Here is a 27,840-nt window from a genome sequence, read left to right as displayed (position 1 = left end):
TCCTTTTTCAGTTTTTTTTGGGTATACCCAGAAGGGGAGTTCTGAATCATGTGGTGAATTCTGTGTTTAACTTTTTGAGGAACTGCCACTGTTTTCCAGAGCATATGAACCATTTTGCATAAAGGTTGCAAGTTCTCCATTAACTAGTTTCTTTTTAAACCCAGTTTTCATTGAGCATCTGAGCCAGGCTATGACCCGGGAGTAGCTGTGTCCCAGTGCACCCAGCGTCTAGGGAGAAATGCACATGAAACCACTGTGACTGAAACCGTCACCCAGCCCAGTGTCCTGACTGCCAGTAAGGAAGCAGCCCTGGAGACGCTGTGTTTACTGGAGACAAGGAGGCAATTTAATAAGTCGCTTGCTAGTGTTTGCCATGTTTAGCAACCGGCCTCTCCCTTTGCTTGGGAAATAGTTGTCTTTTTTTTTACAGAGCATTCTCTGCCAAATTGTGTTTCTACTTAGGGGATAGTGGCTCTTGTAACCATAAATTACCAGGAAGTTAAAGCTTATTCAGGATAGTTTCCTTGGATTTGACACATTATTTTATTGTTTGATCTATTAAATGCAAGCAAGGGCAGTTAGAGAAGCGGAAGAGACTAAATCTAAAGGAGGTGTGTTCCCCCCAGGCATTCCTCCACGCTGGGAAGGCTCTCCCTGGGCCCTTCTCACAGCTGTTGTGGGATTTACAGAGCTTCGTTGTGTGGAAGCCCTGGGCCAACCCCCTTCTACCTGTGCGCACCTCCCGGCAGGTCGGTCTTGGCATTCCTTCCGGCTCCTCCATGTGGCCTGCCAGGTGGGCCTTGGCCAGCCAGCAGGAGTGCTCAGGCCACCGGGGCGACCTGGTGCCCTGTGTTCCCAGGAGAGAGCCTTACTCTCTGGGTAAGAGAGCCACATTCTTGTTTAAAAATGAGTAACAAAAACAGCCCGCATTGTGAGCTTGCTGTCTCATTGGGCCTATTTGTGATGACTTCCCTGAGAGCATCAGCTGTGAATGCCCCAGGTGAAAACCAATGACTCCGAGAGGGCTTTGTGTCCTGTGCGGCCACGTAGCCTGTGACACATGACGGGGCCACACCGACACTTCAGCTTTCTGGTCCCGCAGGTAAAACAAATAGGGGAGCTCCAGTAGCACATTTTATTTGACCTAGTATTTCAAAATGTTATGTTGCATATCCTTACAAGTAATCAATATAAAAAGTTAATAAAAAAGGATAAACTTGCCTGATAAAATTATTGCTGAGATATTTAGCTTTTTTTTTTTGGTGCTGAGTTTTGAAGCCATGTTTCAGTTCGGATTGACCACACGCTTAGGAGCCACGTGTGGCCCGTGGCCCACACTGGGCAGCACAGGTCTGAACGGCTGACTGCAGTGGCGCTCTCCACAGCACTGGTCTGATGGTGCCAGGCTGGTCTTGGCAGATTGGAGCCATAACCAGGACCACATTCAGAAATAGGTGCAAAGCCCTTGCTGTGTGCAGATCATTTCGTAGGTTCTTGTTGAAAACTGAGAAGAAATGATTTGGTTCTTTAATTCCAGCTTCTCTCACAGCTGGGGAGACCCAACACACACGTGGAGTCATGCAGGGACAGTATCGAGGTGCCCGGAGTGGGACATGCTGCCCGACGCTGTTTGAGGCCTGGGCAGTTGACTTGCCAGGGTTGCCAGCTGCTCCCCTTTCCCACCTGGAAGATCAGACAAGCCTCAGTTATGAATCGCCTCTCGGCTTGGTCCCTTGCCTCCTAGAACGGGGCTGTCGGCAAATGGGGAAAGAGGAAGGCTGTACTTTGGAAATACAGCTCAGGGCTCAGAGGGTGTGTAGCTGGAGAAGATTGTTTATGATTTCTGTCCATCACACTGGACACAGTGTGCTTGGGGCTCTGGGGCCGAGTGTCTGGCATGGCACAGCCAGGCAGAAGCCCCCACCCACCCACCCTGCCTCCTCACCTGCTGCTTCCTCACCTGACCGCCGTGGGTGGCAGCATGTGGGTGCCCTCCCCCGAGAGGCGCCGGGTGGCCCTGGGATGAGCAGCTTCTGCTGTTCCTGGTACCGGAACTAACCCAGCTGCGAGGGACCTGAAGTTTCCAACTCTTTGCCACCCTGTGTGATACTAGAATGAGCTGTTTTGTTTAGGCAAGGGGTCAATATGAGTTTGACAGATTGTTCTAGAAATGATCTGCTTAAATTATATGAAGAAAAATTATCTTCCTGTGGTGGTTAAGAATAATGTTGGAAATTCTATGCTTGACAGACTTACTCCTTTTAGAATGTCTCTGACACCAGATTTATTACCTGCCGTGCGCAGGTGGATTCTGAGGGGGCGCCTTTTCCCAGGTCAGCAGGAGAGCCCTGAGGACCTCAGTCTTGCCTGAGCAGCACCCCCTCCTCTGGAGGTGGGGGCTCTGTACACTTCCTGTACTGATCCCCCTTCATGCCCACCTCACTCTTTAAAGTGTTTTCCCCACTTGGTTTCACAGCAGCCCTTTCTGAGCAGAGAAGACTTTTTCCTCTGTTTGATAATAATCCTGGCTTAGCTGGGACTGAGGCTGTGGGACCCGAGCAAGCCCCTGCCCAGCGCAGCAGGGTCTGCCTATGAGCAGGTAGGTGCGTCCGTGCTGGGCGTGCCAGGGCTCAGGGGCCGGCGAGAGTGAGGAGCATGCGGTCTCTCGGCAGGGACACAGACCTGGGGGAAGCTGGCAGCAGCAGGAAGAACCCAGCAGAGCCCCCTGCGGTGTCTGGGGCCCTCTGCCAAGGGCATCCGGCCTTGATGTCCAGGCCGGCCGGTTAAAGCCGACATGTTCACAGAAGTTTTCCCTGTCTCGGAAATTGTCCCTTCTCCCTGTCTTCATGTGTGGGTGGAGTTTTGTCTGGGGCTCAGTGCACCTGAACTGGGGGCCCTGATTAAAGGTCCTGTCAGCTGATGGCCATTTGCCTTCCCATAGCTTGTCCACGGTCCACAGAGCATGCTGTGGCCCGCCCGTGGGCCCGTGGCTGTGAGCAGGGGCCAGTACATGACCACCAACACCCTCTCCACAGCTTACTGAGTGCAGCTTAGGGAGGAAAAGGGCAAATAGGAGGAACTTCCAGAGCCTTTGTGAGGTCAATACACCGGCTTCCCTAGTTGAAGTCGCTAGGTGTCTTCTCTGAAGTTTTTCTCGGGAAGTTTATCCAATTTTAGGTGATTCTACCAGGGGACTTAAGGGTTTCTACAGAACCTCATCTTACTATTCAGTTTGAAAATATGTGTTGAATGTGTCCTCGGCAAGGTGTTCTTTGGAGCTTGGGAGGAGCTCCACAGCAAGTCAGGTGCGCGGGCTCCGAGGGGCAGGCCGTGGTCCACTGGGCCCGCACACCAGCCTGGGCTGGCCACCTGGGTGGGTGGCTGTTTCTCATTGGGCAGCACCGTTTCCTGATCTGGGCAGGGCACTCTCTGTCCTGTGTGGAGACGTAAGCGAGGAAGGACACCCATCTGTAGCGTTCGTTCCCTCCAAGGCCATGCACGTGTATGAGTGTGCGTGTATTTGTGGGGAGCACGTGTATGAGTGTGCGTGTACTTGTGGGGAGCACGTGTATGAGTGTGCGTGTACTTGTGGGGAGCACGTGTATGAGTGTGCGTGTATTTGTGGGGACCCCATGTAGAAGGAAGTGCAAGTGAGTGAGAGCCACGTCCACATTCACAGAGCTCCCCTTCTGTGTCTAGACTTCAGGAAGATGCGTCGACTCTAAAATCCAGCTGGGATGCCCAGATCGCTCGACTCTCCAAGGAGATGGTCTCCAAAGACCTTCAGATTCAGTCTCTGCAGGAAGAAGAGGTGACGCTCAAGGCACAGCTGGCCAGATGCCAGCAGGACATTGGAAGGTGACTGTCCCCAAGGCAGATCTATCCACTGAGTTCCTCCTAGGGGCTAGGAGCTGTTCTAGGTGCTAAGGGTACAAAACAGAACAGAATCAAGTCCCTGGCCTCACATCCTGTTGGGGAGAAAGACAAAAAAATGGGAAACACAGATAGACCATCTGAGTTTCTGAGGAGGGATAAGTAAGCAGACGGGGCAAACGGAAGGGGTGGTTGGAGAAGGTCTTTCGCGTGGAGGGTGGTGTTTGGTCTATAACAAGGGCCACAGAAGTGTGCTGCTTGAGCCTTTGTGAAGAGTCAGCTCTCCACGTCTTCCGGTAGTTAATGTCCCAGTGTCTTTCCTTAGCAGTAGGAACGAACACTGAGTAAACACAAATATTCATTCTCTTTCTTGAGGAGTAATTGAAATACAAAAAATTGCACCCATTTTCAGTGCACAGTTGATGAATCCTGACACCTGTGACCACCCGTGCCATAGGAGGACACGCGTTCCCAGCACGCAGAGCCGCCCAGACCCCTGCATCTGCCCGTCCCCTACAGGCCGTCCGGCCCCTGGGCTGGGCTGGCCTGAGCACGGGCTCCATCCAAATGGAGTCACGCCATATATGTGCTTTTACATTTGGCTTCTTTGGGTATTTATTTGAATATTCAGGTTTTCTATCTTTTTCTGAATCAGTTTTGATTATTTGCGTCTTTCAATTTGTCCATTTCATTTAATTGTTGGCTGTATTGGTATAAAACTGCTTATAGTATTTTATTGTCCTTCTAGTATGTACAGAGTCTGGAGTGATGTCCTGTCTTCCACTCTCGATATTGGTCATTTGCATTTTCTCTCTCTTTTCCCTGCTAGAGTTTTATCAATTTTCCAGATCTTTTCAAAGAACCAGCTTTTGGTGTCACTGATCTTCCTCAGTTTTCCTGTTTCAGTTTCAGTGACGTCTACCGGTATTAATCTCTTCTGTGTCCTTTGGCTTTAACTTGTTCTTTTGAGAGCTCGCAAGGTGACATCTTGGATGGTTAATTTTTGGCCACCCCTCTTTCCTAAGAAATATAAACATTTAATGCCACAGATTTCCTTTCCAGCACTGTTTAATTGGGTCTCACACACTTTTCTATTATTCAGTTTAGTGTGATTTTTTTCCTTTGACCCAGGGGTTATTCAGAAGCATGTTGCGTAGTTTCCTGTTGGTCTGAGGTTTCCAGATACCATTTTGCCAGTGATTTCTAATTTAACTCTGTGTGGACAGAGAGCATACTCTGTGTGACTTTAGTTCCTCTGTACCTACTTGTTTTGTGACTTGAGAATGTGTCCCATCTCAGTGGCTATCTGTGCGGACTTGGAGAGAGTGTCCTCCCCTTAGGCTCAGGCGGGCGGACGGGCAACGTTCTTGCCCTCTATGTCCCTGTGAGTTTCTGTCTGTCTGCTCCACCAGTTTCTGAGAGAGGCCCTGGGGTCACCAGTCTTTCAGTTCTAATGGTTCAAACGTCATGAATCGTGAGTCTTGTATCAAGTGCATTTCAGATCGTCTTGGCTTCCTGATGAGTCGCCCGTGGCTGGTAGGAGACCGACCTCTTTGTTCCTGCTGACACTCCCCGCGCCTCGGTCCCGAGTGTGACGTCAGAGTAGCCACCTCGCTTCCTCGTGCTCGTGTTTGCGTGGCACGTCTTCCCACTCCTCTCCTCGGATGTGGGCTTTGTCTGAAGAGCATTTCTTATTGGGAGCACATGGCTGCATCTTGCTTTTCTTAATCTCACATGACAACCTCTGCCTGTTGGAGTGTTTAGATACTTAATTTAATGCTATTATTGATATGTTTGTGTTTAAATGTCCCACTTGCTGTTAGTTTTCTATTTTCTTCATGTTTTTTGCCTCTTATTTTTTCTGCCATTTAAAAAAATGAATTGCATATTTTTTAAGACTCCATTTTATTTTCACTGTCTTATATAAACCTCTCTGTTTTATTATTTGATAGTCGTTCTAAGATCTACAATATACACGGTTTACCTTTAAATAAAATTTACCTCTTCATGTGTGATATGGAATCGTTATGACCCCCTATTTCTTCCTTCCCCCTTTTTACTACTATTGTTGTACTTTTCACTTTTATATACAGATAGTCACATGGGTATTGCTATTGGTTTTGCTTTGCTCAGACAACAGTCCTTTAATCAAAAACTTAAAAATGAGAACAAAACCTTCACACGTCTTCCAGTGTTCATTTCTGATGCCCTTCCTCTCGACCCCCAGAACCGCCTGCGCTCCTTGCTGTGTGCTCCACCGCTCACGGACCGTCTCGCCTTCTGCCCGGAACCTCCTGCCTCTACATCCTGAGGCACATTCTTGCCGGCTGGGGGCTCCCGGGTGGCGGTGGCCCCCCAGCTGTCACTGGTGTCCCGCCGTCCTCTGCTGCCAGCACTTCTGGGGAGGCTCTGCAGGACTGCGTGCCCACCTTTCCCCCACTTCTGTGGTTTCTCTCTTATCATTGGTGTGCAGTGACTCACCGTGTGTGGTTTCATGTATCTTGGTGAGGTTTTGTGGGTGTGTTTATCCTGTCACCAGTTTTACAGATCCTTTTCTGCCCCCATTTCTTCTGGGGCTGCCAAGTACATGTTCGGCCACATGGTGATGCCAAGCCAGCAGCCTGCTCTGTGCAGTGTCTGATCTCCTGGTCAGGTGGCGAGTGTCATTCTCGGCAGTGTAGTTCCCATGTCCCCATCTGTGCACGGCCACCATGAATCCCCGAATACACTTGTTCCGGCCATCGTAACACATTTGTCTGCTGATTCTGTCCCTGCTTATCTCTGACGTGTCCTGCTGCCTGGCAGCTCCGTCAGGTGTCAGGCGTGTGGCTGTTGGCTGACAAGCGTTTGGGCTTTCTTTTGCCTTCCTTTCTCATGTACCACCTTTGTTCTGGCTGTGGGCAGTGCCTCGTGGCGCCTGGGGCTTGTTGCGGACCTCGGGCAGGGTGGGCCCCGGGCCACCTCTTCACCAGGGCCGGGTTAGCTCTCTGCTCCGGTGTCGCCCCCAAGGGTCCCCACTGGGTGCCGTGTTGGCTGGTCCCAGGGACATTCCCCTGGCTGTGGGAGCCAGAGTGGCCCCCCAGTTCCTCCCGCTGGCCCGTCGCAGCCCGTGGGTGCTGTCAGTCAGAGCCTCGAGGGGACCCCTCCGGTGCTTCCTCCTGTCGGTGCTCCGCCCCATGAAGTCCTGCAGCCTTCTGCCTCCCCGGCCAGATCTTTGTCTCTGCAACGCAGCAAGGCCACCGTGCTCCGCTGGGCCTGTGCTCCACTGCAGGGGTCCAGAAGGTGCCGGAGGGGAGAGCCGGCAGTGGCTGGGCTCCCTCTCCCTCGTGAGTCTCACCTCTGGGGCTGCTGTGCTGCCCCGCTTGTTGTCCATGTCTTTGTCCAGCGTCTGGTTTACAATGGGAGGCAATCCCGGCGACAGTCGCTCCGTCATGGCCACCAAATGGTATCTTAGAGATTTATTTATATTTTGCATTTACAGGGATAAAAAAATCTCTACCTAGCTGTATTAGACCCTTTTTTAGATCTACTTTTGTTACTATTTATTAGGTCCACATTTTTCATCCCTCCTTCTTCTGCTTCCTGTTTCCATTGCCAACCGAAATATAGGCGATTAATGCTTGACCCAGGAGTGACCCGTCCTAGCCTTTGTCCCTCTCAGCATGAAGAGGGCACAGCTCAGTCCTGGCCAGTGTGAACAAAGCTTGCTGCTTGTGGTCATCACAGGACCCAGGACGAGCCAGGAGAGGAAACAGAGTGGAGATGTAGCCAGGAAGGGCCCTGCGGCCACGACTGTCTAAGGCCGCGTTTTGTGTTGAGCCAGTATTCTGTGAATGTCAGTGACGAAGGCTTACTTCGTTTTAAAACCAACAGCTTAAATTAACCGAAGAGTTCATCCTCTGAAAGTGGCTTCTATTAACTATTTCCTTTGAACCAAAGCAAGACCCTGTTCCTGATACTGGCCCGGAGTTTGCAGACGGTGTCCCTTTCTGCATCTGGGCCCTCCCATGGTGTCTCCGTTGTCCTCTTCCCTTAGCATCGTCTGTTGTTGGGGCCCCTACAACCTCTGCTCCAAGCTGGGTGTGTTCCTGCTCCGGGGACACAAGTACAGAGAGAGCAGGTGTTCAGGAACTTTTTATAGCAGTTGCGTTTACTGAAGTGTCGGTCCTCGGTGGCCAGGGCATTTCAGCACTAAGTGACTGGTCTCTCAGCACAGCCTGAGAAGCGCGCTGCTTCTGCATCCTCTCGTGGCTCCTCTTCAGGAGGGTCCATCCCCAGGCGATGAGCTTTGAGCCTTCATGTCTTCACATGTCTTCATTTTTGCCTTCTGGTATGAACGCTCATTCAGCTGCATTTAGGGTACTGGGCTCCGAACCATGTTCCCTCTGGGTTTTAAACCCGCTGGGAGCTACTTCATCGTCGCTCTGGAACGAATCTCTGCGAACTCAGCAGCTTGGACCCGCACCCTTTCGTCGCCTCGGTGTCTGTGTCAGGAGGCTGGGCGCGGCCCCACAGGGTCCCTGCTGGGCTCTCACTGGGCTCGGATCAAGGTGCTGGCGGGGCTGCCCTCCCTTCCGAGGCTTATTCAGGCCTCCTCCAGCCACCGCCACTGTGGGGCTGAGGTCTCCTTGCTGGCCTTCCGTGGCATCGGGGTCAGCCCTAGAGGCGCCCGGGGGCCTGGCCGTGAGGCCCTCACTCCCGGCCCCTACTTCCTCAAGGTCAGCCAGAGCATCTCCCTCCCCAGGGGCAGGATGGAGTCTTAGACAGTCGCCCAAGCACGGGAGTGACCGCATCCTGTTCACAGCCCGCCCTCGCTGGGGAGAGGCCGTTCAGAGACCCTGCCTGCAGTTGCTCCGCGTGGCTGAGGGTGGCTGTCGAGAACCTCCATGCCAGTCTCGTGTCTGTTCCCTCTCTCACCTGTCGGTGTTTCTCCTACCCTGGCGCTCTGCCCTTTCTCCACCTGGTGTCTGGGGGGTGGTCTGGAAGGCCCACCCCCTCTGGCGCTTTCAGTCCGAGGGCACCCACCTCCCCAGCGGTGCTGGACTTTCCCTGTTGTCCTCCCGGTCACCTCCGCCCTCTGCCCTGATGGCACCCTTCCCGAGCTTCTGCCCCAGCCCCACCCACCGTGCTCCGGGGTCCGCTGCCCTCAAGCTCTCCGGGGGTTTGCTTGCTGCAGCTGTGAAACCCTCTCATTTCTCTAGTGCAACCATTTTTCTTACTTTTTTCAAGTTTGTTGGCTTTCTTCCCTTCTTTTCTTACAAAATTTGTGCCCCTTTCTTGAGTTAGATCTTCTCACGGTGCTGGGTTTTCTCAATGTTGGGAGATCCCTGGCCAACTGCATAACCCTGAACCTGCACCTGCCTGCAGGCTCCCCCCTGGCTGCCAGCCCGTGTTGCATGCCAGCGAGCACACAGGAACAGGGGCCGGCCTGGAGGGCCAGGAGGAACATGGCTGCAGCTCGGCCGTGCCCTTCGTCTTGCCCGTGGGACGTGCCCAGAGGGACCTCAGGAAAGCCTGACGGTTGGCTGGTTTTGACCCCTTGCAGGTATCAACAGCAGCTGTCCCTGGCAGTGGAGAGGGAGCAGACCCTGGGGCGCGAGAAGGTGCAGCTGGGCCTGGACTGGCAGCGCCGCTGTGACAGCATCGAGCAGGGCCACTGCCAGAGGTCCGAGGACCTGATCCAGGGGCTGATCACAGCGAGAGAGCAGGTCTGTGCCCCCCCACGTCACACGCCCCCTCTGACTCCTGCAGGAGGTGAGCACCATGGAGGCCGTGTTCGGGCTCTCCCCAGGTCGTCCTTTAAATCTGGAAATGGCCCTACTAAGCAGTCTGACTTACAGCAACAAAAATTACAGCCCTCTGTCCCTGCCCTGCTCCCCAGCTTTGCGGTGTTTTCCTCACTGGCCACTGCAACAGGCCAGTGCTGGATGAGTCCCCCTTCTGCAAGCACGCAGCCTAGGACCAGGAGGCCCACCTGGCCACAGCAGGAGCGCCCCAGCCGCCCTGCCGCCCTGCCGCTCTGATCACAAGGGGCCTCTGTGGCTCCCTGCCCTCTGCTTGTTTGCTTCCCAGAAAGGGGTGGGAAGTGCTCTCACCAAGAGCACCTTGGCACTGCTCCCAAGGCGAACTGAGCCCCTGCATTTTCCCCAGGTTGCTGCCAAGCTCCAGAAGACAGAGCAGATGCTGTGTGACCAGGAGGTGGTGCTGAAGGCCTTGACCCTGGAGAGAGACCAGGCCGTACAGGCCCTGAGGACACGAGGGCTAGTCCCCAAGGAGGAGGTGCAGGTTTGTGTAGCGGCCGCCCTCCCGTCTGAGCCTCCCCTGCTGGCGCTCGCTCTGGCCCAGGAGTGTCCACTGCCCAGCTTTCTCTGCGCCTCCTCTGAGCAGTGGCAGTGGGGAGTGATGCCAAATAGAACCAAAACGGAGTCAGGGCTTTTCAGCTGCGTTCCTTTCCAAACAACCGTTTTCACAAACAGTGCATCTGAAGGCTTTAAACAGTTAAAGTGAATCAGTACTCAGAATCTCCTTTGTATCTTCAGCATTTGAAATCTCTAAAGACCCCAAAGTAACATATCAGGCACAGCAGACAATCAGTGTAAAAGTGTTACGCGTTTACCCCCAGAGCCTCACGGCCGGCCTTCCGTGCTGGGACCCCGTCTCCCCAGCCCCTGCTGCGGTCTGGCACTGATGTCCCTAGCTAGTAATGTCGAGGCTCCCCTGCACCCAGGTCTGCCCTGAAGCATCATACCTGCAAGCTCTTCACATCTCTGATGCTGTGGTGGTGCCAGGCAGCTGAGGCACAGAGGCCCTAAGGAGCCAGCCTGAGCTGGGGTCTGAGCCAGACGGGCAGGGGGCTGACTGGTGAGGATTGTTCTAGGCCTGTGGATGGTCTTATTTTGCCCTGCAGTTTTTTAGTTTGTGTTTTAAAACGGGGTGTGCTTACCTGCAGTGAAATGCATGGGTCATAAGTGTACAAGTCAGTGGGTTTGGCGTGGGTGTACCTGTGGCCCACGCCTCTGACAGGATCCAGAGCATCCCCATCCCCCCAGGAAGCCCCGGTGCCCTCCTGTGGGTCCCCCCTCCCAGAGGCAGTTCCTCTTCTGATTTCTCTCCCCAGGGATTCATCTCTCTGCCCAGGGCTTGTCAGGGGGACCCAGGAGGCAAGATTTCCTCCAAGGTGCTGCATGGCCACGCCCCAGCAGACGCAGACGCTCACCAGTGTTCCGAAGGTCCATGACTTTCCTTCACTCGGTCAGTTGGTCTGACACCCACCCCCTGACACATACACAGGGACCAGGAACGCTGTGTCATCTTCTAAGAATTTCAAGTTCTAGTGCAGAGGCTGTCGACATTTGATGAATCTGTCTAGTTATTCGTGAGACTCGTCAGACAGGATCTGTTGTCTGTGTGCACAGCTGGGCGGGAGCCGCAGCCTCGTGGAGGTGGCGCGTGTGAGCGTGGAGGCTCCCTCCGGCTGCAGCAGCACGGGTAGTGGAGGCTCCGGGGAGGGGCCACAGGTGGTGGGGACACCAGCACCCTGCCTGCCATCCACTGGCCAGAGACCTCCTCACCTGCAGAGGTGGGACTGCTTCCTCCCTGCTCACGTTGTTGGCTTGTGGCACTGATTTTGGAAAATTCAGTGTCCCATCAAGTGTCCAGAAGGGGATCCCAGGGCACGGCAACGGGCCCTTCATAACAAGGGCCTGGGTCTCCCCGGCCATGAAGAGGCTGGGAGGCTGGAACTTTATCCCAAAGACAAGCTTCTTCACCTGTGGTGGCCGCTCTCGTCCCCACAGAAGCCCTCGCCGACGCTTACCTGGCCGGAGCCTGATCCTGGCTGTGAGATGCCAGCGGGTTGAATGGTGGCCCCCAAAAGATGCGTGGACGCCCTAGTCCCCGGTACCTCAGGATGCGACCTCACAGGCATAGCTAGCCGAGAGGAGGTCCCTCTGCAGTAGGGTGGGCCCCTGATCAATGTGGCTGGTGTCCTTGTGGAGGCCATGTGATGACGGACGGGGCAGAGATGGGGTGAGGCGCCTGCGGGCCCGGGGCGCCACGGAGCGCCATAAACACCAGAGGCTGGGAGGGGCAGGAAGGGGCCAGGCTCACAGGCCTGAGGCCGGCCTCACAGCCAGTCCCGGCACATTGTGGGCATCACCTTGGGGTCCTGGTCCATCCAGGGACTCTGAGAGAAGCTGCTGCCAGGCTGCTATGAAATCCAGACACCCACAGGGAGAGGTGCTTCCAGAGCAGTGCCGGGTTGGTCAGCCTGACCCGTCTCACACGCCCTTCTTGGGTCAAGGGCCCCAGTTTTCAGCAGTCTGACCTCTGTCCCTTTATGAAAAGGCACTCACCCAGGGTGCAGGGGAATGGAGCCACCAAAGTCCTCAGGAGAACCTCTGGGGGTGCCAGCCATCCACTCAAGCCCTACTTCCCCAGTGTGCACGCCTGCTGTGTTTCCTGGGGGGGGGTGCACATCGCATGTGTCTTTGCTAGGTGTGACCCGTGCTCACGGTAGAATGACAGGCAGCCCTGGGGCCTCCGGCTGTGACCTCTGTGGCTGGTGCTCACCCTGTAGTTGGCGTTTTAGGTGGACCAAGGTGTGCGGGGGCTGAGCATCCAGAATTGACCTGGAATTTACCTGAAGAAGGTTGTATCAGGCAGCTGTGCTGAGAAAACACTCCACTCCTGTGAGCGCATGCGGCAGAGATGGACCCTGGACCCCACTCAGACCTGCGGCCGCGTGCCCGGGGGGTGAGCTCCAGAAGGTGTGTCTGTCAACAAGCCCTCTGTGTGGCCAGTCTTGGGGGCAGGCCCTGGTGTGAGATGCGCTCGTTGGGGGGTCCAGGCAGGAGAGGCTGGCCTGGCCTCTGGGACTGCCTGTGGCCCCTGGGCGCTCACAGCCTGGTCGCACAGAAAACAAATGCTGCTTGTCAGTGTTCCCACCCCCGAGTTTTTCTGTGTTGTATTTTCCCCCCAGGCTGACAGGTAGAGGGGGACCTTTGTCAAAGCATCGGTTCAGCTTGCTGGGTGGTGGTAAGGAAACAAAGAACCTTAGAAATGGTCTGGGTGTCAGGAACATCGGTGCCCCGCATGCCATGGAGAACCAGGGGACGCACCCCTTTGACCTTGCACAGAGGGGGCTTCGCCAGGACCCTGGACAGAGGTGAAGAAGTGGGACGCGGTAGCCCCACGTGGAGGCCGTGTGCTAGCCTTGATGGGGGAGATGTGGCCACAGAGCCAGGACCTGGGTCGGTGGCACTGTGCCCATCGCTAGCTGACACGATGGAGTGAAGTTTTGAGTTGAATCTCGCAGGTAATACCTGCCCTTCCGACCTCACAGGGCGCTGGTGACTCAATGGGCCCACAGATGTGACCACCTGGGGAAAGTGTAGCTTCCACGCGCAGTGCGCCTGCCTGGCTCCGGGGCTGTGGGCCCTGTCGGCAAATCCTAGGGAGCAGCGGGGGTCTGTTAGTAAGTGGAGGCGGGGAGGCAGCTGCCGGGGGGCTTCCACTGTGTGGGCGGCTGCCTCCCGGCCGTGTGGCAGCAGCTTCTTCCCACTGGCCTGCTTGGCACACAGGCACCAGCACGGAGCCTCAGCAGGGGCTGCGCGGTCACCCTGGCGCAGGCTGCCCAGTGCTGGTGCGGGGAGAGCACGCGGCCTGAGCCTCCGGCGCTTTGTCGGGATGCAGCGCTATAGATGTGATGGTGGCAGCCGGGGCTGCCGGTGGATCCTGTCACCCCATGTCACAGAGGAAGACACTGAGACCCCACGTGGCAGGGGGAGAGTTTGAGTGGGGTCAGGCCAGCCACAGGCCCCTGGCCACACTGCCGTTCTGCCTGTGAGAAGAGGGTGGGGACGTTGGGCAGGCATGAGAAGGGGGGGCGGAGTGCTGGCAGAGACGAGCCGCCCCCCGTGGGCAGTGTCACCCTGTGGTGAGCGGCGGGGACTGAGCCCTGGGCTGGAAGGTGGAGCTGGCGTTCAGCAGGGCAGTGGCGGCCTGAGGGAGGCCTTGGAAAGCCGGGTCCTGCGAGCGGGAGGAAAGATGGCTTGTGCTGGAGAAGCGATGCGTGGCCACCACAGGGTGGTGAAGTGGTCCTGGAGCCAGGCTGACGTCAGGTCACCCTCCTTCCAGGCCACTGCCCTCCTGGACGCCAGCGTGCTGGCATTGGGGGCAGATGTGAAGGAGGGGAAGTGGGTACTTAGTGCCAGCAAACACTGGCGAAGGGCTGGGTTCTGGTCGGGCTTAGCCACAGGCACTGAGCAAGCCTGGGCCCACAGTGTCTGTGCCCTTCTCTCTGGTGTCCCCGTTCTGTGTGGCCTTGTCTGAAGACACTTATTTCCTAGAATTTATCTGAGTTTCTGGTTGGTTACAGCCAGAGGGCATGTCCCGTGGCCGGGCATTCCCTGTGGTCTGCAGCAGGCCTCTCCCACTGCAATTTTGGGGGCGCCTTCACCCACTGCAGGGTTCGGAGGGTTTTCTGTCCACATGTCACTGTTGTCTGCCTTCCCTGTCTCAGTGGTTCTCATGAGAAATAGGTCCCACCAGCGCCTGCACCGGTGTGATGTGCCCTGTTTATCAGGCCGCGTTAAGGTCTCTCTTCCTCGCTGGTTTGCGGCGCCCGACGGTGAAGCGCTCATGCTTTCCTCTGTGATTGTCCTGCTTTGGGTCTGTTGGACCGCTTGAGTCTGTGGACGTGCGTTTTCATCAGGTTTGAAAATCTCCTGGCCAGCACCTTATCAGTGAAACACTGTTTCTCGTCCTCATCTGTCTGCGTTCCTGTCTGCTCGAGGGTGAGGCCGCTCGCCGCCGCCCCGCAGGCTGGGGGACCTGCTGACTCCCCCTCTGCCTTCCCGGCTGTGCCCAGGCCCGCGGGCTCCCGCTGCTGCCGCATGTGCTTCCTGGCAACGCCCTTACTCCCACCTACCCAGCGAATTTTTTATTTCAGATAATGTGTTTTTCATCTCTGTAGATGCTAACTGGTTCTTTTAAAAGTATCTTCCATGTCTCTCTATGTTCATGTTTTAAGTCCTTGAGCATTTTTATAATGATAACTGCCTTAAAACCCTAAGCTGTCACTTAGCACGAAGTTTTCCTTGTTCTCCCGTGTTGTAGCACATGCCAAGACCTGGTTCCTTTTTATGGTGGAATAATATTCTCTTGCATTGTGTTTTACCCATCCATCCATCAGTGGACATCAGTGTTTCCAGTTTGGCCACGACAGACAATGCTGCTGTGAACTTGCACAGGTTTCTGTGTGGCAGACTTTCCGGTTCTCTCGGGCACACCCCTGGGAGTGGGGCTGCTGGGTCATACGCAGCTCTGCGCCTCACTTTTTGAGGGCCTGCCAGACCATTTCGAGCAGCTGCGTCCTCTTACACGGCCGAACAGCTGCACACATCCACCCTGTACAATGCGCAGGGGCTCTCCTGGCTCTGCATCCTCAGCAGCCCTGGCTATTGTCTGCACTTTTTATTTTAGCCACCCTAGTGGGTGACTACTGGCTTTTTGACTGAAAAAGAAGGGTCCCCACATTTCTCAAAAAACTCACCTTCAAAAAAGAGCAGTCTTGTCATTGTGAAACCTAGAAGAAAGAGATTTTTCATACTTCTGTCATTTTAGAAAGGAAGGTCACTGTGTGCCTTGAGGATGGATGATGGAGAGCAGGGACCGAGGGCGGGAGGGCCCGGGGGTGCACAGGGCGGCCTGGGAGGGGCATGGGGGCTGTGCGCTCCTTCTGTGGCTATCAGTGTCCCTTGTGTTCTGGTTTTGACAGCTGCTCCTAAGGCGTCAAGAAGACATGACTGCAAGGTCTCCATCTAGTGAGGTCCAGAGGCTGCAAGAGCAGAATGCGAACCTGCGGGAGGCCGTAGCGCAGATGCGGGAGGAGATGGAGACCCTGAGCGATCGGCTCCTTCCTTCTGCCCTGTTAGGAGGAGAGGCTGCAGACAGCGGCCAGCCTGACCCCAAGGTGGCAGCACATGCTGCCATTCCTGGTGAGCAAGGAGAGAGGGAGACCTGGACAGAAGGGGACAGGGACAGAGGGGGACAGAGAGGGAGACGGGGACAGAGGGAGACGGGGGTTAGGGGATGGAGGGAGACGGGGACAGAGGGGGATAGGGACAGAGGGGGACAGAGAGGGAGATGGGGACAGAGGGAGACGGAGGTTAGGGGATGGAGGGACAGGAAGGACAAAGGCAGATCTCTACTGGGTCCCAGGAGGTCTCACCTGGAGTCTTAAACAAACACCCTTTAATAAATTGCATCCACATATTAGAGCTGCTTTTCCTCCAAGAGAAGGGCCTCCAGTCAATTTTTATATACAAGGAAAACTTTTTCCTCTATGGAAGGCAGAGTGTGTGGGCAGCATGTGGCGCCCAGGCAGCAGAGGCTGAGGCCGGGGGACTGGGCTGAGTAGGGGGGCCACACCACCCACTGAGCCTCTATGGACCGTGGGGAAGCATCTGGGTGCCCGTGCGTGAGGCCAGCGGGATTGGGGGGCACTGTCTGCTCCCAGGGTGGAAGTCCCTGGGAGAGCACGCTGGCTGGTGTCTGGACACTGTTTGGTGACCGAGGGGGAGTGGGGTTGACGGCACGGGGACGGCGGTGAGGGCGGGGCGGGGGGCAAGGGGGAGGGGTGGCGCAGCGGCGCTTCCAGGGGGGACCCCTGCCTTGGTGATCAGGGGCGGGCATGTGGGCGTGTGTGCCTGGACGCACTGTGTACTTACTGGGCTTTTTTGGGCAGATTATGTTCTGGTCCTTGAAGCAGAAATACTAAATCTAAAGGATAAATTTAAAACCCTGGAAGAACAACTGGAAGTTGTGTCAGGTCCCTCGAAGAGGTCCTCGTCTCACACTGATATTCAGCCCCGTTTTCCTCCCACAATGGAAGCCGCAGGTAAGAGTCCCCGTCCCACTGTGTCATGGCCTCCGTCCCAGTGATGCTCTTCCTTTAAGTCTGAAGAGCAGACCCTACAGAAAGTCCACTGAAGGCCAACGCACAGTTCAGGAAGGATGCCAAACGTTGGGGGTCCTGTTACCAGGGCCCTGGGGCCGCCCGGGTGCACCCAGAGCCAGTCACGGTCCTGACCCCTCACTGCCGTCCCGTGGGATTACTGGGGACTGTTCTGCTGTCTGGCTTCTGTGTTCAGGTGGCAGCGCCAGCCCGTCCCCCAGGGTGCCGTCGCCTTCTTGTGGTTGGTGTGTGTCTCCTGGGGCAGGAAGGCTGAACGCCCTCCTCCCTGGGCAGCAGGCAGCGGGCTGTGGGGCTGCCGCCTGGGCTGCCCCCCCGGTGTCCTCGCTGGGCCAGAGGCCTTCACCCTGAGCAGGCTCACGGGCCGGGTTTCTTTGTGCTCTCATTCCGGTTTCCTCCTTTTCTTTACCACTTCCTGTTCCAACCATGGGAAGCCTGGCTTCTGATGCCCTCCCCCGGGTAGCTCCGCCATCAGCTTGCCTGCATGCAAGCTGCGCCGCTCCGCCTGCCTGCCCTCCCCACGGGGCCTCTGCTCCCTTCTGAGTGGGCACCTCCCTGGCCCTCACTGTGCTCTGACAGCCATGCCAGGCCGCCCTCCTGCAGACACCCCCTCGCCCCGTGTTCCATGCACCCCGGGGTGGCCAGATGCAGGCCTGGGCACCTCTCCGTGCCACCCCCAGTGGCTTCCAGGACCGACTGGAAGGAGCCTGGCAGGACGTCCTGTCTGCAGTCATCTCATCTCAGATAAGGGCAGCTTCGTTCTTCTCCGATGCTGATACCCTTTCCTCCTTTTTTTGGCATGGCTTCCCATGGCTGGGGTCTCCCACCTGATGTTGGTAATTGCCAGTTTTCTTCCTGACCCCAGAGAAAAACTCAGCATTTCACTTTTAAGTTGATAATTTACTGAAGGTTTTTGTTTTGCTCTGTTTTTCTTTTTTGTCAGATTAAGGAAGTTTCTTTCTACTCCCATGTAATACAAATTATTTTAATCATGATTCTGTCAGTTTTGCCTAATACATTTTGAAGCATTTAAGAGGAACATACATTTAGAATCGTTATGTTTTCTTAGTGGCTCGGTCTTTGGCATCGCGCACACCCTCCTCCCCCGCAGTCGGCTCTGCTCTGCGGCGTGCTGTCTGGTGCCAACCCGGCCGCCCCAGCGTTCCCTGGGTCAGCGTCTGCCTGCTGTGTCGTCCTAAGCCTTTTATTCTGAACCTGCCTCCATCGTGTGTGAGGCGACTTCCTCGTAGATTTAGGTCAGTCTGCGACTCCTTTGTGCTGGTGTTTTTGGTCCATGTGTTTATAACATTTGTACCTGAGACGTTACTGCTGCTCAGGGTCTGAGTCAGCTGTTTAGTGCTAGGTTCTGTCCCCGAGTGTCTCTTGCCTGATTCCTGTGGGCTACCTGAACATTTTTTAGGGTTCCATACTCTTCTGTGGTTTTGAGTCTATTTCCTTGGGTGGTTTCCTGATGGTCGCTCCAGGGGTTGCAGTCCACCCGTTTAACTTTGCTCAGCACCTTGGCTGACATTTCACAGGCTCACTGGAGTATGGAAATCCCACTGGGTCAGGTGCCACCTCTCCACACACTGAGAGCCATGCAGACGAGACCATCACTTGCTTTCAAGTGTCAAGTGTAATTTTAACACCTCAGGAGGACAGGTGGAGTCTGTTACTCACTGGATGGCCCCCTCTCTGTGTGGCTCCTCCTAAATGCCAGCGCCCTGGCCCCCATTTGGAGCACTTGCTCCAGGAGGACTCCCACAGCCAGCTGGGGTCAGTGCCCCTCCGCTCCTGGGTCTGAGATGCCCTTCCTCCACCTTCCCTCCCTGAAGCAGACTGGCTGTGCATGTTACGTGTGGTACATGGTATTGAACACAGGCTGTATGAAATCATGGGCTGGCAGGTCTTTGCTATTTCAGCGCTCAAAACATATCACGCTGCCCCTGGTGAGAGACGGGGCGGCAGTTTGTGATGAGAAGCCCTTTGCCATTTGCGTCTTGGTGGGCCACGCGCCATTCCCCTGTGCCTGCTTTCACGACTTTGTCTTCCGTCCCAGAAATCGAGTATGACATCTGTGACTCTGAAAGATGTCTTTGGCTCACCCTGTTTGGTGCTGAATCTGAAGGTTTATGCCTTTTGCCAAATTTGAGAAGCTTTCAACCATTATTTTTTTTGGTGTTTTTCGGCCATGTACTCACTTCCCTCTGGGGCACCGCTGACGGATTGCTGGGTCCTCGTGCTCCTCCCGCGGCCGCGGGGGCTCTGCGGTCTGGCTTTTCTTCTGTTGTTCAGGTTGGATGTTCTCTGTTGAGTCCTCAGACTCACCGGCTCTCCCTTCCACGCTCTCTGCTCGCTCCTGAGCCCATCCAGTGGGACTTCTATTTCAGTTTTAGCTCTAAAATTTCCATTTTGCTCTTCTTCCTATCTTTTATCTCTTTGCTGAAACTTGTTTTCCCATTTGTTTTAAGGGAACCTGAGAGCTTGCTGGCGATGCTTTAAGGCCTTATCACAAAATTCTGACACCTGCGTTGTCTTTTGTCCTCTGAGTTGAGATTTTCCTACTTATGAGTATGATGAGTAATCCCGGACTCTGTTGTGGATGTTATGAAATTTTGATGCTTATTAGATCTGTTTCAGTCCTGCCTCTGTTTTGTTCCTGCAGTACAGGCCAGGCCAGGGGCAGCACAGGGTGGCAGAGCCTCTTGCGAACATTGTCTGCACAGGGCATCTCTCTTGTCTGAGCTCAGGGGCATCCTGGGCCGCGGCTGCTCTGGCACTAAGGCTGGGAAGTACAGGAAGAAAAAAGAGCAGGCGCTCTGCTAGTCGTCCTTTGGGGCCGCAAGGTCCCTCGCTGCCGTGCGGCACGCCTTTCTGCACAGTCCAGTCTGTCCTGGGTGCTTCCTGCTCACCTTCCAGCTCTTCCCCTTGGACTTGGGAAGAGGAGTGGGTGCAGTGCACATGCTCCCTCTCGCCCGTAACAAAAGTGTACGCTGGTTTTTGAATGTTACACCAACCTTGCATTTCTGAAATAAACCCAGCAAGTGATACATTCTTTTACTAATATTTTGTTTAGAACTACTACATTTAGGTCTATGAGTAAGATTAACCTATAATTTCCTTTCTCACTGTCAGGTTTTAGGATCGGTTTTCTCTGGCCTCATAAATGTGTTCCCTATTTCTCTGTTTTCTGAAAATGTTTGCATTAGATGCATGTCTTGCAAATCAATTGATAGAATCCAACGTTGAAACCACATGGGTTTAGCATTTTCCTTGTAAGAAGGTTTAAAATTGTGAATTCAGGGTTTTTTTCACACTTATAGGACTATACAGATTTTCTTTTTCTGTGTGTCATATTTTGATGTTATATTTTACTAGAAAATCATCCATTTCATCTAAATTTTTAAAATTTTGGCATAAGGTTGCTTTTAGTACCCTCCTATGAGTTTTAAAAGCCTGCAGGATCTAAAGTAATAACACTTCTTTTCATTCCTTATATTGCTTCTGTTCACTTTTTTCTTGCTTTGTCTTACCAAAGATTTAGCTTTTTTCAAAGAGCCAACTGTTGGTTTTGCTAGTCCTCTGATATATATGCTGATTTTTCTATTTTCTCAGTATCTAATATTGGCTTTATTCTTTTCTTCCTTCTACCTTATTTGGTTGTTCTTTTCTGATTTTTTGAAATGGATGTTCAGCTTACTGATTTTCAGCCTGCCTTTTTTCCTAAAATAAGCTTCTATGGTTATAAATATTCTTGAAAGGAGAATTTTAGATGCCTTCTTCAAGTTTTGGTAAGCAGTGTTTTCATGATAATACAGTTCAAAATAATTTCTAACATCCACTGTGATTTCTTCTTATTAGTGTGGGTTGTACAGGCATCTTAATTCCCAGGCAAATGAACTAGGATGCTGGTGCAGACCGGCCAGACACTAGATGGCAAGGCTGGATTTGTTCCTGCAAAGATTCCTACTTTCTTGCCATAAGGACTATACTTTATATACAGCACATTCCTTTTGGGGACCCAACCCTGTCCACTCAGCTTCGGAACGTGTTCATGCCGAGGTGGACCATTGGTGACAGGGCGTCCCTGAGGGCAGAAGACATGCCTCCAGCCTGAGCAGCACAGATGTCCGTCTCCCCAGAGTGGGGGCAGGCGGTCGGGATCTTCCCAAGGCTTTAGGGGGCCTGGGCTTGACAGGATTGCCTTTCCCACAGGAGGAGCTGCGTCAGAGGGCAGCATGTCCATGGGCTCAGCGCTCAGGAGGCTTGGAGACAGGGTGCATCTCCTCAACTTCCTGGTGGCCCGGCTCAGACAGCAGGTATGGCCAACCTCTGACTCTCAGGCCATGCAGGCCTTCTGGCTGGGAGCTGCACGGTGCATGGGCTCTAGCGCCACACTGCAGCGCAAGCCCCATTACGCCCTCCGACATGTCCTTTGACCTCTGCCTCAGTCTCCTTCCAGGAAGGGGTCACCGTGAGGAGTAGCGGGTTTGTCCCGTGTGCTCTGTAGCAGGCACACGGTGGGGGCCTGGAAACGACAGGAATGTCCAGCACGGGAGTGGCTGTGCACACGGGGCCTGTTCTCCGTGCTGCAGGGCTGTTGCCTGCCTGTGAGCGCTGATGCCAGCTGCCCGCTCAGGATGTGCGTGGACGAGCCCTTGTACTGCGTTAGCATCCGGGCACCGAGCTGTGGCAAGAGCATGTGCCATTAGTGATGAGCACGTGTGAGCTCGCAAGCACCGTCCCTTCCTGTCCTCTTGGCCCTGCCCTTCTGGGGGCAGGTGGCATCATGCACTGAGCTGGCACACGGGACAGCCCCACAAACTCCAGCACAAATTCCACCCTGTTATACAATATAGCTCCTGTAGCCACATGTGTTGTATTGCTACAAATTCATAATATCTCTTTTTTAGTGTTTTTTAAATTGTAAAATATGCATAACATAGTTTTTTACACTATTTTTAAGTGTACAATTCAGTGACATCAAGTGTATTCACAGTATTGTGTACATCATCACTGTCTATTCCCAGAACTTTTCCATCATAATGGAAACCGTGACCCCATGGCACACTAACTCCTCAGCCCTCCTCCCCCATCCCCTGGCCACCTGTCGTCTCTCCATCTCCGTGAACTTGGCGCCTCCAGGGCCTCGCGTCAGTGGAGGCCTGCAGTGTGCATCCCTGGTGATGGGCTGATTTCACGCAGCATCTCGTCTTCAGGGCTCACCCATGCTGAAGCAGGTGTCAGTGCTTCGTTCCTTTTTGTATCTGGATAACATCCCATCATACACCCCACATCTTGTTTATCCACTCGTCTGAAGGACCTTAGGCTGTTTCCACCTTTTGGCTGTAGCGAATAATGTGCTGTGAGCGTGGAGACATGTATCTGCTCACGTCCTGTTTTCGTTTCTTTGGGGTACGTATGGGGGCGTGGGATTGCTCAGACTGTTTAACCTGTTGAAGAGCCGCCAGGCTGTTTTCTACGGCGGGCCGCACCTGTGCTCTCCCAGGGGCGTGTGGGGGCCCCGCGTCCCCCCCGCCCCCCTGCCTACCAGGCCCTGCCTCTGCTCTCTGATCCTAGCTCTCCTGGCGGATGTGAACTGGTACGTTGCTGCGTTTGCGGTTTGCATCTCCCTGGTGACAAATCATGTGGAGCCTCTTTTCATGTGCTTATTGGCCATTTATACATCTTTGGAGAACATTCAGATCCTTTGCCCGTTTTTAATTGGCTTACTTATGTTTTTATTGTTGAGTTATAAGAGTTCTCTGTGTATTCTGGATACAAGTCCCTTATCAGATATAAAATCTGCAAAATTTCTCCCATTCTGTGGCTTGTTTTTCCACTTTCTGGATAACGTCCTCTGAGCGCAGGTGCTCTAAACTCTGACGGAGTCCTGTCTGTCTGCTTCATGTTGTTCGTGTCATTGGTGTTGTGTCATCCTGTTGCCTTTTGCACATGTTTCTCATGAGGCGACATAAAGAGAGAATTTTTCACCTGTCCTTTATGTCCATAATCACAGAAGTTACACTGTCCTTACAGACTCTGCATGTTCTGTGGGGCGGAGCACCCCACTGGGAGCAGGAAGGTTTCGGGGCTCTCCATCTGCTGCAGAGATGGGCCGTGTGCCTGCGATCTGATGCCTGACCTGATTGAAAGTTAATTTTCTGTTGTGATGGAGATGAACTTGACTGATTGCCCTTTCCATTTATGGGTGTACAGGTCTGTGTACACAGTGAGGGGCACCTTCAGGTCTGTGACGCTCCAGAGCTGTTCCCCAGTTCTGTTCTGCCCCACTGGGGAAATTTCACATATACACATGCAAACGTATATGTTACATGCTACAAACAGGAAATAAACATTTAGTGAGAGCTTTGGGTTTTCTCCTGGTAATCATAGATGATTTCGTTATCCTGGGGAAAAAAGCCCACCTTGAGGTTTTTTTTTCTGTTTACCAAATGGTCACCTTTTTTAGTGTACATGTGACAAATTCAAAGAATAAAATATTCACCAGGAATTCATCATAGAAGTCCCTGGAACAGGACAATAGTATTTCATCCTCCTGAGAATAAAATGGAAGCGTTAGGGGTGCAGAGGGGTGTTTTTTCTGCCTGTTCTCCCCCACCCCCCACATCAGGAGAGCAGTGCTGCTGAGAGAAGCAGATGCGTAGGGGCTGCCCTGAGCTCCGTGGCCAGGGCTCAGCTCCAGGGACCTCACGACCCCCCGCAGCTCCCCCAGCCTGGGACTCCTCTTTGTGAACCTTCCCTCCACCTCTGCCCTGTCAGCACCCACCCCTCCCCCTCCCCCCTCCCCCGCAGCTGGCGATGTACTTTCTCAGGTGTGGGTTTCCATCTGGGCCTTGGGCTCCGGAGGGGGATGTTAGGCCTCTGCCTCTGTCCAGGCACATCCACTTGCAGACTCTCCCCAGTCAGCCGCGGGGCTCTTGTGCTCAGGCTCCACCACTGGTGACCATATCCCCTGCAAGGACAGGTGGGGCTACCCTGGGGCTGTGGCGGGGGCACCCTGGGACTAGGACGGGGGCACCCTGGGGCTGGGATGGGGCCACCCTGGGGCTGGGATTGGGGGCTGCCCTGGGGCTGGGAGGGGGGCACCCTTGGGTTGGGGCAGGGGCACCCTGGGGCTGGGAGGGTGGCACCCTTGGGCTTGGACAGGGGCACCCTGGGGCTGGGAGGGTGGCACCCTTGGGCTGAGACAGGGCCACCCTGGGGCTGGGATGGGGGCTGCCCTGGGGCTAGGATGGGGGCACCCTTGGGCTGGGGCGGGGCACCCTGGGGCTGGAATGGGGGTACCCTGGGGCTTGGACAGGGGCACCTTCAGGCTGGGACGGGGCCACCCTGGGGCTCGGATCAGGGGCTGCCCTGGGACTGGGATGGGGGTACCCTTGGGCTGGGACAGGGACACCCTTGGGCTGGGACGGGGGCACCCTGGGGCTGGGATCGGGGGTTGCCCTGGGGCTGGGGCGGGAGCACCCTGGGACTAGGACGGGCGCCCCCTGGGGCTGGGACGGGGGCCCCCTGGGGCTGGGATGGGGGCACCCTGGGGCTGGAGCGGGGGCACCCTGGGACTAGGACGGGGGCACCCTGGGGCTGGGACAGGGCACCCTGGGGCTGGGATCGGGTGCTGCCATGAGGTTGGGATTGGGGGCTGCCCTGGGGCTGGGAGGGGAGTACCCTTTGGCTGGGACAGGGGCACCCTCGGGCTGGGATGGGGGCACCCTGGGATGGGGGCACCCTGGGGCTGGGATTGGGGGTTGCCCTGGGGCTGGGACGGGGGCACCCTGGGGCTGGGATGGGGGGCCACATTAAGCCAGAGGAGAGGCTGAGCAATGCATTTCCTGGACTGTCTGCCGTCTGCCCTGCCTCCTCCCCTGCTCCTGCCCGTCTCCCCTCCGAGCCCGTACCCTCCCCCTAACACTGCCTCTAACACCGCCTCCCAGGTGCAGCAGGAGCCCCTGGACGTAGACGCCATCCAGCGTGAGCTGCCCCACCAGGCAGACCAGGTGCATCTGGAGGTTCTGGAGCTGCAGAGGCAGGTGGCCGAGCTGGAGAAGCGTCTTGGGACAAGGGCCTCGAGCAGGCGGCAGCTGGGCGGTCTGGACGCCGGGGCCCCCAGGAGACAGGTGGGCACTGCGCCGGCCTCGGGTCTGCTCCTGCCACTGGCCGGCTGCTCCCTGCAGGAGTCGCCCCGTGGAGGCTCTGCCCGAGTGGCTGGCCTGCAGAGCCCCCAGGCCCCGTGGCTGGCCTGGCCCTGCCTCCCCCCTCTACCCACCTTGGACGGGCTCACACTGGGGCCTGGTCTCGGACAGACAGTCCGTTGAAGGGTGCGGCCCCCTCACTCCCCAGGTCTTCAAGACCTGCCGCTCAGACGGTGCATGTGAGAGACCCCCTCGCGGGAGGGTGGCTGTCCCGTGTCCTCTAAACAGGAGGACTTGGCTCGCGCCGAGAGGGGTCCGTGAGGCCCTGAAAGGAACGCAGCACCGGGGTTTCCTTCCGGAGGACCCTCAAAGGAGGCCCTGCACTTCCGTGGGATCTCGGAATCTGAGCCCACTGTCCTTGCGCCTCACAGTGGGGCCACCCTATGTGGCTGTTGCAGGGCTCCCCCAGCCTGGCTGTGCTCTGGCCCTCGGCACGGTGCCCATTTGCCACGGGCTGGGTTTGGGCCAAGGTTCCCAGCTGGGGCTTTGCAGCGGCCATCCCCCTGGATCTGATGGACAGGCCGCCTTCCTTCTTACCATAGGTGTGGTGGGGATGCAGTGAAGGACGTGCGTCCTCTAACAGGCCTCCTGAGGCCTCTGGCAGGGACCTGCGGTGACCTATTCCTCAGTGAAAGGTTTTAGGGACAGTAGGGTGATGTCTGAAAGGTGCTGAGAGCCCTCTGGCAGAAACAGATAAGACTGAAGACATGCCATGCACGGGCCCTCAGGCCAAGTTTTGAGAGTGGCCCTGAGGGACAGGAGGGACAGGCCTCCAGGACCTTCTGTGGCAGTGGAGATGGACACGGGCCATGGTGCCCTGTGGCTCAGATATGCCTGAGGAGGGCCCAGATATGCCTTGGGCTGGATGTGTGAGGGTGGCTGCAGAGGAGAGGGGAGGTGTGGACAGGCCAGGCTAGGACAGTCTGAACCTTGCTGGGGGTGCACAAAGGAGGACACAGAGCCTCAGCCCCCGGTGCAAGGTGCCATCCCTGGGGCCCCAGGCCTCCCCACAGCCCGGGCTCCAGGGGCCCATCCTGGCCCAGCAGCAGACGCTGTGGTAATATGCCTGCCCCCCACTCTGCCCACAGTCGTGCCACAGTCCCTCCAGGTGCTTGGCCTAGCGGCCCCTGTGCACTTACCGTGCCCAGGACTCTAGACCAAGGAGACCTTGCGTGCAGGCCGGACTGAAGGTCAAGGCGCCTAATCCATGGCTGACAGGCCAGGGGCCGTCGTGCTCCCCCAGGGCGGGTGGCTGGGTGAGCTCTCTGAGCCCTGGCACCTGCGCAGCAGCCAGGATCCCACGCTCCCTCCTGGTCCAGGTGTCCAGGGGCCTTGGCGAGGCCGCCGCCTGGATGGGAAGTCCGAGGAGCAGGAGACCCAAGCAGCTGGCTCCTCCCGGCTGTGTGCTGGGGCTCCTCCCGGGGCTCCTCCAGCTGTGTGCTGGGGCTCCTCCCGGGGCTCCTCCAGCTGTGTGCTGGGGCTCCTGGGGAGGAGGGGGCGGTTCCTGCAGGGAGGGAGGAGAGGGAAGGCTGACTCGGGCGCTGGGGGGCTCAGGTTGGGTCGGGGTTACCAGGGTCAGCTTTGGGTCCTTTCAGAGAGAGGCGTGCGTGCTCCTGCTCTGCCCGCCAGGAGGGCCTGGGAGCCCCCCGCGCCCAGAGCTCGGGTCTGAGCCTCCCACTCTGCCGAGGGGAACCGGGGTCGCAGCTCACTCCACTACAGGACATGCCGGCAGGTGTGAGAACCGGGGTCAGGACCCCCCTGGCCAGATCCAGGCCAGCTGAGCACAGGGGCAGGGTCCCAGTCCGCAGGGGGGTCAGCCTCGTGCGTCCAGGCCCACGCCAGCCAGGGGACCCAGGGGGAGGAGGGGGAAGCCCCCACACGCCGGAGCATCGGAGCATGGCCGGGCAGCTGCAGAAGGCGCGGCGCTGGTGCGGAGCCAGCAGCCAGGCGTGGGTGCAGCGTCTCCCCTTGAATCACGTCGTGGTCACAGGGACAGCGACCAGCTGCGGGCTGCGTCCCCCCGCACTGCTGGGACAGAGGCGCCATGAGCCCCAGGCCGGCCACACTCCTGACTGACCACCAGGAGACCTGCAGCAGGCCAGACGGAGGGGCGCTCTGCAGCCAGAACGGGCTGCCGCTGGGCCCGAGGGTGGGGGCACGTGGAGCCCCCGCGCTGTCCTTGTGCTGCCCCGTAGTGACTTTCTCCCAGATGGAGGCGGCCCCTTCCCTCCCCAGCCAAGAAGGGGCCGCCCGGACCCCAGAGTGCCTGCCGGCTGTGCCTGCAGTTGGGCATCTCACGCTCTCTCGTCTCCAGTGGCCCCGCTGCCGCCGCCCGCAAAGGGAGGGACTGGGAGGGACTGGGAGGGCTGGTGGGGTCCGCCGCCTCCCACCACCACTCCTCTAACACCCAGGACCGAGGCTAGGCTCCCCCAAGGCCTTCCGCGGGCTCGAGCACTCCAGGATGGAGGCGCCCAGGTCCACGGGGGGGCAGTGTTGGCTTGGGGATCCCTCCGTGTGGCCCTGCCGGAACCGGAGGAAGGTTTCAGACCCGACCTGTGAACGCCAGCCATGCTGCCCCGTGCGCCCGGAGCCGGGGCCCCTCAGCCGCCTGACGGCTTCCGCGCGGAGCCCCTTCACCCCCTACCCTCTGGAACACACTCGTGAAGGCATCTCAGCGAGCCAGGCTTTCCCTGGGCGCAGAGCCGGTTCCTTCTGGGCCAGGTGCTGGGGTCGGGGACCCACAGCAGGCGCCAGCGGCAGGCCGGCAGCAGAGGGTGA

The 27,840-nt window shown here is 56.3% G+C and overlaps 1 protein-coding gene across 6 annotated transcripts in view; it reads left to right on the top strand.

The window, feature by feature from the left end:
- Window positions 1-27,840, top strand: part of CCDC57 (coiled-coil domain containing 57) — a 118,563-nt gene that overhangs the window by 41,265 nt on the left and 49,458 nt on the right. For all 6 annotated transcript variants that reach the window (XM_057501869.1, XM_057501870.1, XM_057501874.1 and 3 more), the window contains 7 exons: window positions 3,700-3,858; window positions 9,419-9,581; window positions 10,024-10,158; window positions 15,653-15,872; window positions 16,622-16,774; window positions 21,065-21,168; window positions 24,805-24,987. In XM_057501869.1, the coding sequence (XP_057357852.1) occupies window positions 3,700-3,858; window positions 9,419-9,581; window positions 10,024-10,158; window positions 15,653-15,872; window positions 16,622-16,774; window positions 21,065-21,168; window positions 24,805-24,987 (1,117 nt within the window). The remainder of the gene's footprint in view (window positions 1-3,699; window positions 3,859-9,418; window positions 9,582-10,023; window positions 10,159-15,652; window positions 15,873-16,621; window positions 16,775-21,064; window positions 21,169-24,804; window positions 24,988-27,840) is intronic.

Source organism: Manis pentadactyla, chromosome 4, assembly GCF_030020395.1.
Source record: "Manis pentadactyla isolate mManPen7 chromosome 4, mManPen7.hap1, whole genome shotgun sequence".
Taxonomy (NCBI): Eukaryota; Metazoa; Chordata; class Mammalia; order Pholidota; family Manidae; genus Manis; species Manis pentadactyla.
The sequence above is the reverse complement of the archived record's forward strand: the minus strand, read 5'-3'. Positions and strand labels throughout refer to the sequence as shown.